Source organism: Zeus faber (genome assembly GCF_960531495.2).
Source record: "Zeus faber genome assembly, chromosome: 7".
Taxonomy (NCBI): domain Eukaryota; kingdom Metazoa; phylum Chordata; class Actinopteri; order Zeiformes; family Zeidae; genus Zeus; species Zeus faber.
Window position 1 is genome coordinate 33,128,944 of NC_137203.1, and position 13,804 is coordinate 33,142,747.

Genomic DNA, 13,804 nt, shown 5'->3' on the forward strand with positions numbered 1-13,804 from the left:
CCCATAGATAGTAGCTTCGAACGTAGGGCATTGCAAAAACATTTTTTTTTAAATAAGTACTTTAAAAAACGATTTACTATTTTAATGTCTTTTTTTTTTTACTTGTAGGAAAATTCACAAATTTGGGGTCAAATTAGATTCTATAGTCGAGCCAACTGGTGGTGGTGGTTGGGGGTGGGAAAAAAAAAAAAATACATCCCTGATTCCTCCAAAATTGGATTTTCTATTTAAACGCAAAAGGGACCATGGCGTGTTTCGCCCTGCTGTGCTCGTGCCTTTTGCTGCTCTCGAGCCCGATCAGGACATCGAACATCGCCGCGGACGTAGAGGTGCTGGTGATCCTGCCCAAAAACAACTCCTACATATTCTCCTACCCGCGGGTGTCCCCGGCCCTCGATTACGCGCAGCGGAGACTCCGGAGGGACGCCTCGTACTCCGGTCTCGCCTTCAAACTTCGCTACGAGAACTCCGACTGCGGCAACGACGCGCTCTTCGCGCTGGCGGACGGCTCGCGCGCGCAGCGGCCGGACGTGATCCTCGGCCCCGCGTGCGAGTACGCCGCCGCGTCCGTGGCGCGCCTGGCCTCGCACTGGGACATCCCCGTGGTCACCGCAGGTGCGCTCGCCGCCGCGTTCGGCCACAAGCGCCGCGAGTACTCGCACCTGACGCGCGTCGCGCCGCCGTACGTGAAGATGGCGGAGACGTTCGCGGCGCTCTTTCGCCAGTTCGCGTGGAAGGGCGCGCTGTTGGTGTACGAGGACGACGGAGAGGAGAGGAACTGCCACTTCACCCTGGAGGGGGTGTTCGTTCGCCTGGCCGACGTCGACGTCAGCGTCAAGACCTACACGCTGCGCCCCAAAGAGGACGGGCTGGACACCGACGACATCCTCCAGGGCGTCTACGACACGGAAGGTAAATGGGAAAAGTTGGGTCATTTGTAAAGACGAACAAAAACCGTTGTTTGGTGACTTGTCTACGGAGCCCCTACATCGACGTCTTGGGGTTTTAAATATACCTTTTTTTTTCAAATGTGGTTCTGGTGCACACATTTGGAAAAAATGTGTGTGTTCAAGTTCAAGAGATTATTTGTCACATACATACACATACGATCATACATATATGCAGTGAAATATCATGACGACCGGTGATTACGCACAATAAGCTCTATAAGCTCGAAAAGTACGAAAAATACTCAAATGTGAGTAATCGACACACGGTGCTCGCGCAGGCGGCCGCAAGGGGCGGCGCCACAATCGCGATTCTGGCTTCTATAATTCTATCATAGAATTAATTGTCTGTGTCGTATTAAATATACATCTTTCATTATTATTCTTAATATTGTGGCAGGAAGAAGTTCTTGAGCCTGCAGGCTTACTACACAATACTGCTCAGGATCTGATGTTAAATCTCTTGTGCAGATAATTTGGGGGGTGACACACAGAAGTCCAGTCTAGCCACACACTTAAGGAGAGAGCCTCTTAGGCAGCGCCGTCATAAATCTCCATGAACAAGCTACAAATGGTTTCGTTGGCTACCACGCTGGGACTGCCACCACGAGTGCCGGCGTGAGTACTGCTCTGAGGTTATCAAGGAGCAGGCACCGTCTTTCACAGATGTTTCATTGAAATCAGCCACGAAATGGCCCAACTGTGTGTGTGGCTTGGCAGTCATGTCAGATCTGGCTCGTTGTCATCAATCAGACGCTTCCACATTCGTCATACAGACCACCTCGAAAAACCTCTATTTGTTGTGTCACTAAAAACACCCTTTGTATCTTTCTAGAGTTCAGCCTAGCCTCAATGCACAATGCCAACATGGTGAGGTTTGAGTGTCCCCATGTGGCATCAAATCACATCACAGTATTTATAGATACTGATAAATCACCAAAATCATGTTCATGAGAGAATCCAGGCTTTAAAGCAACATGGATGGTACTCACTGGGACTTCTTCCAGCAAGCATGACGACAAGCCCCGCTCTATATCTGTCAGGTATCTCCCATTTATTACTGTGCCCATTTGTTGAGAGTTTTATTTTGAAACTTACGCTTGCTGCTGCAACATACTGGAGGAAAAAGAACAAAAAAAGAAAACCAAAACCAAAACTGTTCAGAAGTTAGTAATTATTTAGGTGAAGTCCTCAGATCAGTAAAGCCCCGACAATGAGTACAATGAAGAGGCACTGTAGATTATATATAATATTTCTCGAGGTTGGAAATGCTTGCCACTGTGGTGGAGTCACAACAAAATCTGAACATTTTATGGTGTACAGAGCAGAGAATCTGTTACATAGCTGTAGTTATATCTGTTTTTCTGAACCACCCAATCACTTTTCTCTTCAAAACACAAGCAAGTGCCACCAGAGAGCCGAAGGAGCTCTTTGTGATGTTGGACAAAGGGGCTCATGGCAAATATAGTCTTTTAGACTATCATGTTTTCAATAAAGTCCCTGCAGCAGCTTATGGCAAATATAATATTATATATATATATATATATATATATGGAGAACCTATGTAGTTGGAGAGGGCAAAACAAGTGTTAATTAGTATCTATATTACAAAGGATTACCTATCTAATGTCATTCTTATACCAACACTCTGTAATAGTGATTAAAGGGTGTTACCTTTTTTTTTAAAGTATAGCCTCCATTACCAAAACCTGAAATGACTACCAGATAATCCAAAACTTTTTTGGAGCTGAAAAACACACCAGCTCTAGCATAACTCTTCTAAATTTTAGCGAGCTGCATTCAAAATTGTGCTCCAATTCCACTTGTGCCGTTGTGCAGGTCTGCCCCATCAATCCGAAAGTGACTTTTAACCTCTGGGGAAATACATCAGCGTACACATGCTAGTGTTCCCACTTTTGGCTGCAATCCTGTGGTCATAACAGTTCCTGTTTATATATTACCATATATTACAGAAATGGTCATCCTATAAATTAGAATATGCTATATAAGTGAAACGGTGCAGATATATATATATATATATATATATATATATATACACACACACACACACACACACACACAGCCACAATATTAAAACCACTGACAGGTGAAGTGAATATCATTGCTCATCTGGTTCCAATGGCACCTGTCAAGGGGTGGGATATATATAGCAAGTGAACAGTCAGTTCTTGAAGTTGACCTGTTGGAAGCAGGAAAAATGGGAAAGCGTAAGGATCTGAGTGACTTTGACAAAGGCCAAATTGTGATGGCTAGACAACTGGGTCAGAGCATCTCCAAAACGGCAGGTCTTATGGGGTGTTCTCAGTATGCAGTGGTTAGTGGTCAGTACCTAGCAAAAGTGCTCCAAGGAACGACAACCGGTGAAGCTGTGACAGGGTCATGGGCGCCCATGGGCTCATTGATCTGCATGGGGAGCGAAGTCTAGCCCATCTGGTCCCATCTCATAGAAGAGTTACTTTACACATTTCTGAAAAATGGTAGAAGTGGCCTGGTCTGATGAATCACGTTTTCTTCTACATCATGTGGATGGCCTGGGTTAGGGTCCGATCCGGTCGAACATCCGTGGGATGTGCTGGAACAACAAGGCAGAGTCGGAAATGTGTCAATTCAATTGTATGTTTATGACTGAGGTCATAGTTAAATGTGGCGTTTTACTGTATATTGAGAGGTGTTTTCAAATTATTTGCCTCCCTATTGATATACACAAGGGGGTCAGAATATTAGAAACTCCTCTGAATATAATGCAGCTCAATACAACATCACCAATTACAAGAATTATCACACAACACACCACACTACAACACATGCACATGCTTTGGCCGGTGAAATGAGGCCTCTGCATTTAACCCATCCTGGCTTGTCCTTCCTCTGCGGGGGCAGCCAGGAGCAGTGGGCAGCATTCGTCGACGTGCCCGGGGACCTGGTGACGAGTGTCCATCGCTGGTCAGACGATGATGTGATGTGTGCATGTTTTTGGTGGGGGTCCTTACTGACGTTAGGTGGAGGAAACCCCATGTGAGCACGGGGAGAACATGCAAACTCCACACAGAAAGGCTCCTATTTGGGAGATAACCCGGTGCACAATGCCATTATGACCTTGATGATAAAACATATCATTGAAATAATACCTCTTCTATGACAACTTAAAAAAACCTGAACATTATAGGCAACACAAAGCTCAATCTATGGCTGAACTGGTATACTTTCTTACATTGGATTGTACAGGTGTACCTAATAAAGTGCACAGTGAGTATGTATGTATGCATGTATGTGTGTGTGTATATATATATCTATATTTTTTTTTACATACTTCATTAATTCATATAATTATTAACTATTCATTCATTATGTCTTTTTCACAGTATGTGCATTGAAATAGTATATAAGAAATCAAGTATGAACACTGTCAGGGGAGATAAAGCACAAAGGTTTTGTGTAATGTTGAGTGTAACGTTATATGTTATGATAACAACCATATAAAGACCAGTGACACAAGATGTAACCTATCCATAATTCCTTTGTACACCATTTGTTACTTATCAGCGTTTCTAGCTCCTCCTCTCAGGTTATATCCCCATGTAATGTTTGTATGGTCATGCTGCCACAATCTATCTAGCACTCCTTTTTAATAATATACTGTCAATGCATATTATTACACCATACAAGCAGTCCTCTCTTGTGATTGCTCCATGTTTAATATAAATCCCCCAGAGACATGCACTCCCACTCGTTCAGAGCCTGTATAAAGACTTTGTGTTCTGAGGACACCACCTCCCACCCGAGGTCCTCAGCTTTGGTCAATGACTTGCTGTGGCTGTAGGGCCAAAAACAAATGTAAAGCTGAAATCAATAATTGAACCAATTGATCAATCTCTTAATTTGGCTCGCTACCTGTCAGTCAGTCCGGGAATTAGTCAATTGCTTGACAATAATAGCCAATAGCCAATAAATCAACAGAATTTCATAAAACAGATAGGACTTCCTCTGTGAGGCTGTTTGTCCAGAATCTCATAATTTAAGAGGAAGGCATAGCCTATCAATCTGTCATGTTTGTCCACCATCCTTCCAAGAAAACCCGAGTCCGTAAATCCTTGTTTCAGTAGCCGCAGAATTACAAATTGGCACAACAGTCCTCTGTTTTGCATATGCACTAACTCCACAGTTTTATGGCAAACCCAGGGCACATAAAATTCACTGTGAGCCCTTAATGCATGCATCCATGTGTTGCCCCGTTGAGCATTCCTAAGTTCATTTGTAACTAGCATCAGTGCCCTTGCGAGAGGGGAAAATCCAGGATTTTTGAAATATTGCTGGCTGCAAGCACTACTTCATGGAAGGGGTTGGGGAGCACACACAGGGCCAGTAGTGTGTCTCGGGCTCAGTGTAATTAAAGGGTGCTATATGCTGGCAGCACTGAGTTGAAGTTTGTCCCACTAACTCAAGGGATATTTCAAGAGAGGTGTGTTAAAGTGACAGAGTTGTGAGGAATGTTCCAGTAAGACTCTGAATCTTCCTTATTAACAGGGACACTCTCGGGGTTCTTTCAATTGCGCCCCTTGTTTATCCGGGCTGCCTGTTTGTTGGTTTATTTATTTTTAATCCACTGAAGGGGGAAAGTTTCTCTCAGCCCAGTGTGAGACCCTTTTTTTGCAGTTCATATTTGGTTGGGAATACATTTTGCCTATGAGATGGCATACAATGCTCTGACACCACACAACGAGTGTGTTTTTGCCATCTTCGTCAGTGGTTACCAAGTCCCTCTTATCCAAGTCACAAATCATTTGGTCCAAGTCTCAAGCAAGTGCCAAGTCATTTTTCCTTGGGCAATTCAAGTCCTTAGTTAAGGCGAGTAAATTCCCAAGTCAAGTGTGTTTTTCCCCAAGATACTGCAGTCTTACCTGCAGTATCCGGTCTTTCAAGATAAAAGACAAGTGTGACCACTTCCCAGGGTGGAATGGAGGAGGCAGAAGGGTTCAGCGCCGCTTGGGCATTCGTTCATTGACAGGAGAGTGCTAGGTGGCTTGGTTTAATCAAAACTGAGGGGCTCGCTTGCCAAAAGGATAAATAATAAATGTAGCTGCAAGCAGCAATACGCGCGATCTAGGGTCGTTTGCCTTTCTTTTAAGTTTAATGGATGGATGTGCTTGGCTCTCTGTTCCTGTGTGTTTTGTGACTGCAGAAGTTCAATTGTTCCGACCTGGTTACAGTGTAATTCTATGATCGGGTGGTCTTTGCGCCTGTGTGTGGGTTTCCTATACCGCAACTAATACCGGTTATCATTCCGAATTAGGGCTGCATGACTATGAATAAAATGATAATCACAGTTATTTTAGTCAGTATTGTGATCACAATTATTCATCCATTTCTGTGAAAACAATTTGTCTATTGTACTTTGTAAATCAACAGAAAACTGCCTTCACAATAATGTATTTCACAAACCTATACATGAATAAACTCAAATGTACAAATATCTGAATCAAAATATGACTTTCTTCACATGAATTCAGTCTTCTTAAGGCTATATATAAATTATATTTACACACAAAAAAAAAAAAGAAATGCCACCACATGGCACCAAATAAAAATAAATTTATCTCAAACATGAAGGTCAGTTACATTATACCTGCCGGTCTTTTGCAAGAAAAAAAGTACCTACCAAGTGTAGAAAATGAAAAGTAAGGGATAACTGAAACACGAGACCAAACATCGGACTCTGTGGTTCGAAGCACTTGGCTCCACAGCGCTCCTGCCCGATCCCTGCCGCGGACTCCTCACTGCAAGACAAGACGACATGAAACCTTCCCAACTGCTGTGATTGGCCAGTCAGCGCGACTAGGGGTCAGCGATACGGCAAAAATATCATAGCACGATTTTTTTTACGGCAGAATCACGATCCACGATCTTATGAATCTTTTTCATGTTGGTTTTTAAGACTATTTTCTAAGTTACTGAACAGTACAACCAAACATGCGCCAAACAAACCAGTACAACCAAACATTGCATGTGTGCAGGGAATTCACAGTTGGGGAGATAATAAAATTAAGTTTTTTACTAAGTTATTCCGTATCAATGTACCGATCTGGATCAAACTTGGACGACGACGTGTCAGAACTGCCCCGAATAGAATAGCAATCATATTCATCTTGTCTGTGAGTTTGTCGGTTCCATGAGATCCATACACCACTGACCGCCAGCTTTTGTTAACAAAAACAATAGGGCTCCCACCCCTTCGGGGTGGACCCCTAATAATGAGAGGACAGAATAAGTGCGGACGTTGGTCAGCGGGCTCCGTGCGGCGCCTCTGCGGCTGGCTGGTGGACAGCTGCCGAGCCCGCTGATCTCTCACTGTAAGACAAACAAACATTAAGAAAGCTTCCTGACTTGGACCAATCAGCGCTGCTTGTGAGGTAATTGGGCCAATTCGGAACAGCTGTATGGCTGCGGGAACGAAGCTACGCTGCCATCTGCAACCGCGGCTCAATCATGCCCCTTGGTCCACCACAACAAGGTCTTAGTACCTGTCTAATAATTATATTATTGGCCAATCTATCTAAGCTGTTCAAAAAGTATGACAATGAATTTAATTTGTATTATAATTATTGATATTCAGTAAAATAAATGTTATCATCAAAATGTAATAAGCAAATAACTTTAGAAAACTTATAATACTTTATAAAAGCTTTGTATTTATTTCTTAATTCCTTCTCAGTCAAAAAAATATTGCTTGTTTGACTACTGGTCAAATTTTAATTTATCTTTAATTTGAACTTTTTAGTGAAGAATTGTTTTAATTTATCTTTAATTTGTACTTTTTATGGAGAATTGTTTTAAGAACATGTCTAAAGACGTCTCTTAACACGTATAACCAGGTTATGCATGTTAAAATAAATAATAATCTATTCAAAGGGAACATTATTCACCGTTAACAGTATGCGCCACCATGTTGTCATGACGTGCCAGAAAAGAGGTGCTCTAGTGATGCCCCCGAGAATTTTGGCTTGCATGACACCCCTTTTTCATCAGAAATATATTTTAAAAGTCAATTGACTCAAAAAAATAGGCCAATATACAGTACGATCAATAAGTCTTTAAAAAGTCACCAATTCTTTTAAATGTTTTCAATGTTCAAATTTATTTATTAAACAATTTCTTATAAACAATTTATTAAACAATGTGAATGGGCACTGGAAGACCCTGTCAGCTACTGATGAAAGATGGTGACCTTCAGCACGTTTATTGTATCCTCTGTCAAAATCAAAATTAACCCAGCTATTATGTTATGGGGACCTATTATGAAAAACTCCCTTTTTCGGTGCTTTTGCACTTGGGTCTCTGTTGGGCCCGCTAACGCAAACTGTGAAATAAGACAACTCAGTTTTTTATGAGCTGTCTCTTTTAGAAAACGTGGTGAAACAAGTCTTTCAGATTTGCAATCCCTTCCTGCATCACTTGGTGCCTCAGTAGAATTAGAAGTGTCCTCCATCTGAGTAACTCCACCCACGGCTGAAGAATAACAAGTGCCGCTGGCAACTGCGCTGTTAGTTTCACAGACTAGCACAAATCTTTTAAAAGAAAGACGCATTAATACCAACTCTTCGTGGAGAAACTGCAGACAATGTCTCATGTAATGTCTACAGTAAAGTATTAAAAAAATAATTGTGCTGTGTGTTTCTAAAGAAAGAATTTAAAAGTATGCGGTAGATAGACTGTAGGGTGCAGTGTGCAACCCGCTGTGAGTTTCGCAAAACAAAATTAAAATAGTGTTTTTATTGTCTATGTTTTTATTTTTCATTATTTATTTTTCATTTTATTTTATTTTCCTACGTTGACATGAAACCAAAAATCCCGGCATGCGGTGTCCCGGTGCGGCGGGACGCTGAACAACAGGGACAGTGAACAAACTTTTAAATGAGGCCTTGTAGATCTAATATGAGAGAAGATTCAGCAACTTTATTTCTTATTTCTCGCCTCAAATTCAAGATTAAGATTTAAATTTGTTCAGAAATAGATGGACTGATAAGGTGAAAACAGTGAAAGTTTACGGACTAAATACGTCGGAACCTGTAAGTAGAGCTCAAATCCCATTGGCTCATAGAACCTGGAACCTGTGCTCAAATCCCATTGGCTCACAGACCTAGGGGCGAGGGTGGAGGGTGGCACCCCCCCACAGAAACAGAGTGTCTTTGAACAGGATGGTTTAGAGGCATTTTAGAATGGCTAGAATGCATATTTCTCAAACCCGATAAACATCAACATTCACAATCCTAGAATGCTTTTTAGTACAATAGATTCCCTGGTTAATCCCACAACTTACAACTCCAGGTTGTAAATGTGAAGAGTTTGCTGGCTACTTCAGGGAGAGAATAATCAACATTAGATCTGGTATCTTTCAGCAGAACAAGCACACAGCACTTTTACCTATATCCTGTGTACAGAGTGATGTCAAGTTGGAATGTTTTGACCTGGTTCATTCTGAAACTCTCAGGAAAATAGTAACAGAACTGAAGCCCTCCATGTGTTCCCTCGACCCAATTCCAAACTCCCCTTTTAAAACTATTTTTAATTATGTATCTGAAGACCTCCTTGCCACAGTAAATCACTCCCTACACCTTGATGTCTTCCCCACTGATTTTAAAACTGCTTTATTGAAACCACTTTTAAAGAAAGGGAACCTAGATATTTTAACCCCCAGCAATTTCGGACTGATTCCAAATCTCTCATTTTTAAACAAAATTTTAGAGAATCTAATTTTTAATCAGGTAAGTACATTTTTATACTTAAAACACTGAATTTGAAATGTTTCAATCAGGTTTTAAGACACATCACAGCACAGAGACAGCCCTGCTAAAATTAGTGAACAATATCAGAACAAATACTGACAGCAATAAGCCTTCAGTTCTGGTGCTACTTGACCTGAAAAGATCTGAAAAGAATCTGGTGGTCCACAGTATCAAAGGCAGCACGCCTTTGATACTGTGGACCACCAGATTATTTTAGATAGATTACGTGAGCATGTTGTGGAGTTTCCAGTTAGCCTGTCTGGAATTGTTTTTAACTGGTTTACTTCATATCTTTATATCTATAGATAATCACTCCTTTAAACACTATGAGGTTACCTGTGGGGTACCACAAGGCTCAATTTTACGCCGGTTGCTTTTTAATCTGTACATGCTACCCCTGGGCAGTGTCATCAGGAGGCACGGCATCTCTTTCCACAGCTATGCTGATGACACTCAGCTCTTTATGGTCATGTCTCCTAATGACACTGGGCCAGTTGACTAACTTGGTAACTGTATTTTAGATAGAAAGGCCTGGATGTCACAGATTTTTTTATAGCTCAACAAGGATATAACAGAAGTACTGATCATTGGTTCCAAGACTCAGAGAGAGAAACTGACCCCTAAACAAAATACACAAGGATTCAACCCATGCCAAAAGCAAGAAATCTAGGAATGATATTTGGCTCTGATTTTAATTTCAAGGCTCTTGTGCGAGGTGTCACAAAAATAACATTTTATCATTTGAATAACATTTCTAAAGTGAGGCCATCTCTCTCTCTGAGCAACACAGAGAGACTGACGCACACTTTTATAACTAGCAGGCTAGACTATTGCAATGTTCTCCTTTGTGGTCTACCAAAGAATACAACTGCCTCTAATTATTTTATATCAATATATATATTATATCTCTCGATGACATAATTTTGGGCCATCGCCTGGGAATGCCCCAGGCTGCATTTGTGGAAAACAAGTTGGGGGGGGGGATTCAAAACACAATGCAAGCCAGGACAGGGACTGAACCTTCAGAGTCTGAACCTTCAGTGATGGATGTGCCGGGGATGGGACTGTGATGTGGAGATGGGATGGTTTGAGCAGCCACACCTGACCTGGATCTAGGTGATTGGGTCAGGGTGGCTGCGTACCTGTTTCTCATTGGTTGGGCTAACGAGCAGCAGGTTAAAACCCCCATCTCACACACACTCAGGGTAGGAGCCCTGTCATGACATGTTCCATCTGCTCCTTGCTAATTCCACCTAGCCTGCTCTCTACAATAAACTGATGTCTATAACCCATTGTCGTCTGTGTCTCTGTGCCGGAGGCCCCTGAAACGCCACTTGGGTGGTGTGTGGTAGGCGGAACTGCCACAGGGACAAATTATAAAATTAGTATTTTTATTGTCAATGTATTTATTACATTTTCCAAAGCTAATTGAATGAAACAGAAAATCCCAGAGTGAGCCCATGCTTTACAAAAGTGGAAACAAAGTTTTAAATTATATCTTGTCGATCTAATATGAGTGAAGATTCAGCAACTGGATTGATTAGTTCTCACCTCAAATTTGTTCAGAAACAAATTTTAGTGTATTGATAAGGTGAAATAAGTGAAAGTTACAGATTAAACACAACACAGAACTTGTGCTGAAACCCCCCTGGGTGACGTCACATCAACAGTACCAGTGCCTGGTTCTCAGGGAGCTCCCCCAGGTCCTAGTGCCCCTCGGGGAGTCCCCACATGCGAAAACAAGTTGTGTCGTATTGTGAGGTCCCAGATGATATATATTCCCACTCCCATATACACACACACACACACACACACACACACACACACATAGATATATAAAATAATAGTGTGCCATTCTCATCTGGTTTCATACTGTGCTTAAATAAAATAAACACAAAACTTAAAAAAAAACATTCCTCTGTGTTCTCTGTGACGATTGAATGAGCTTGGGACAATGAATGACATAAAAATAACAACACATTGCAGGGTTAGCAATGAGGTGATAATGTATTTCCTCAAATAAAAAACGGGCCTCTAATGAATGCCGGGGGTGTGGTCAACACAAACAAATAAAGGCCTCAGCCCTACCTCAAATTAAGACCGGGGTTAGGGGAAAATCCAAGGATAAACTACTGGTGGCAGTTATACAGCATGTGTACCGTATGCCGGTTAAGCATATTGTACATTTCTGCTGCTTTACTGTAAATTGGTAAATTCATGAATACAAGCATGCTATCTTCAACATTTTGCTGTCTTCAACTCATTGTGTGAGAGGTAAACCTAACTCTGAGAATAGGAGCGAGTTTTTTTTGTCCTACAGTGTGCCGGTTGCGCAACTTGAGCAAGTTATTATCACTTATAACTACAACTCTATGGAAATTCTTATTTGAAGTATATTGTTGGTATCTATCGATCACTGTTTCTTTTTGTTTTTATCTGTATTGCTGCATCACCCTTTATTGTTTATCACATGTTTTTTCTGTTTTACCTATTGCTTCCTACCCTCTGTTTTTTTTTTATTAATCATTTGTATCGGAGCCTCGCAGTCTGTAACTTTTACACAAGGGTACAGTTAACATTTTTTGAGTCACTATGAAGCAGACCGCAGATAAAGCCTTGGGCCATCACTTTGTTTACCTTTAATGGCCAGTTATTATGTCACCCAACAGGTCTGGAAGCCCTCACACCTAACCCATACATATGCAAACGAAGACCCATTGACGAAATATCTCCACATCTCAATGGAGCAATCCCCCCTTTCTCACTGAGAGGTGAAAATTCCTCTCTGTAGAGGGGGAATCAAATATCCAGTTTACTATCACTGTGTCTATCTTACCATTAAGTATGACATTGCATTGTTCTGACCACGACCATTTAAGATGTCCACTATCAAGTTGACTTACTGTCATTATTGTCTGTATTTTATTTTGTCTTTCTTTTATGTAAATACTTTTACATTACTTAAACTACACTACTTCTTTAACTTTAACATTTTTAACTTTTGTTTAAAAATTAACTGTTTGAATTCTCTTTAAATTTTGTTTTTAAATACTGTTTTATTTTAATCACTACTACACCCTTATTTTACGTATTATGTAAAGTTGAATTAGCTCTGAGACTAAGAATCTCATTACTGCTTGAATGATGCTTGAATTGTTATCAAGTATTTGACAATAAACTTGATACTATAATTACATAGACCTAGTTTGAGTGCTCTCATTACAAAGCTATTGAACTTTGTAATTTAAAAAATTTAAATTAAAAAACAGCTTCCATTTTGAAATTGAAAAGCTGTGCAACATGAAGATTAAAATAAATCATTAGGACCTGTTCTTATTTCACATGACAAAAAAACAATTGAACTTTGAAAGATGACCTCTGGTCAGGGTTCAAAGGACAATATCTCAGGTAATGTGTTAGGGTTAGGGGTGAAAATCTGAAATCTCGCTCAGGAATGTGATTGTGTTTTTTGTGAAATTAGCGCCATCTCATGGTGACACTGCAATTTAATAAATGGGCGTGTTTACAGTCGAAATTAAACAAGCCCTGTCAGGACACATGAGAAGGAGGGGGGATTCCAGCCAAATGGCAGCCGGCTGGGAGGCGCCTGGTGGTTGACTGGAAGTTGACTGGAAGCTGGTTGCAATTCGGCTGTCAGCTGGCTGGAAGAGCCCTCTTCAAGTGGCTCCTACTGTACACTGGCCTTGCACCAGACAACCTCTCAGAAACAGTTTTCGTTTATGAACCAGGAAGGCACCTCAGATCCTCCACTTCTTCTCTTTTAGCCATTCCACAAAGCAGAACAAAACCATTTGGTGGTGCTGCCTTCAGCTATTGTGCTCCAAGCCGCTGAAACAGCCTTCCAGAGAATCTGAGAGGTGCTCAAATTTTTTTTTTTTTAAATGGTAACTAAAAACCCATCTTTTCAGTCTTGCTTTTATGTAGTGTTTTATAATTTTATGGGTTTAAGTATTTATACATATTTTAATCTTAACTACCCATCTTTTATTGTTGTCCCATTCAACCTTTTTTGGGTAGTCTCTAAATCCATTTTTA

At 41.1% G+C, this 13,804-nt stretch overlaps 1 protein-coding gene across 1 annotated transcript in view; it reads left to right on the plus strand.

The window, feature by feature from the left end:
* Positions 1-245: 245 nt before the first annotated feature.
* The window catches only part of npr3 (natriuretic peptide receptor 3), a gene marked incomplete at both ends in the record, with an annotated part of 33,687 nt that continues 20,128 nt past the window's right edge, over positions 246-13,804 (plus strand). Inside the window, one exon of the mRNA XM_080004333.1 lies at positions 246-912. Coding sequence (XP_079860459.1) covers positions 246-912 — 667 coding nt within the window. The remainder of the gene's footprint in view (positions 913-13,804) is intronic.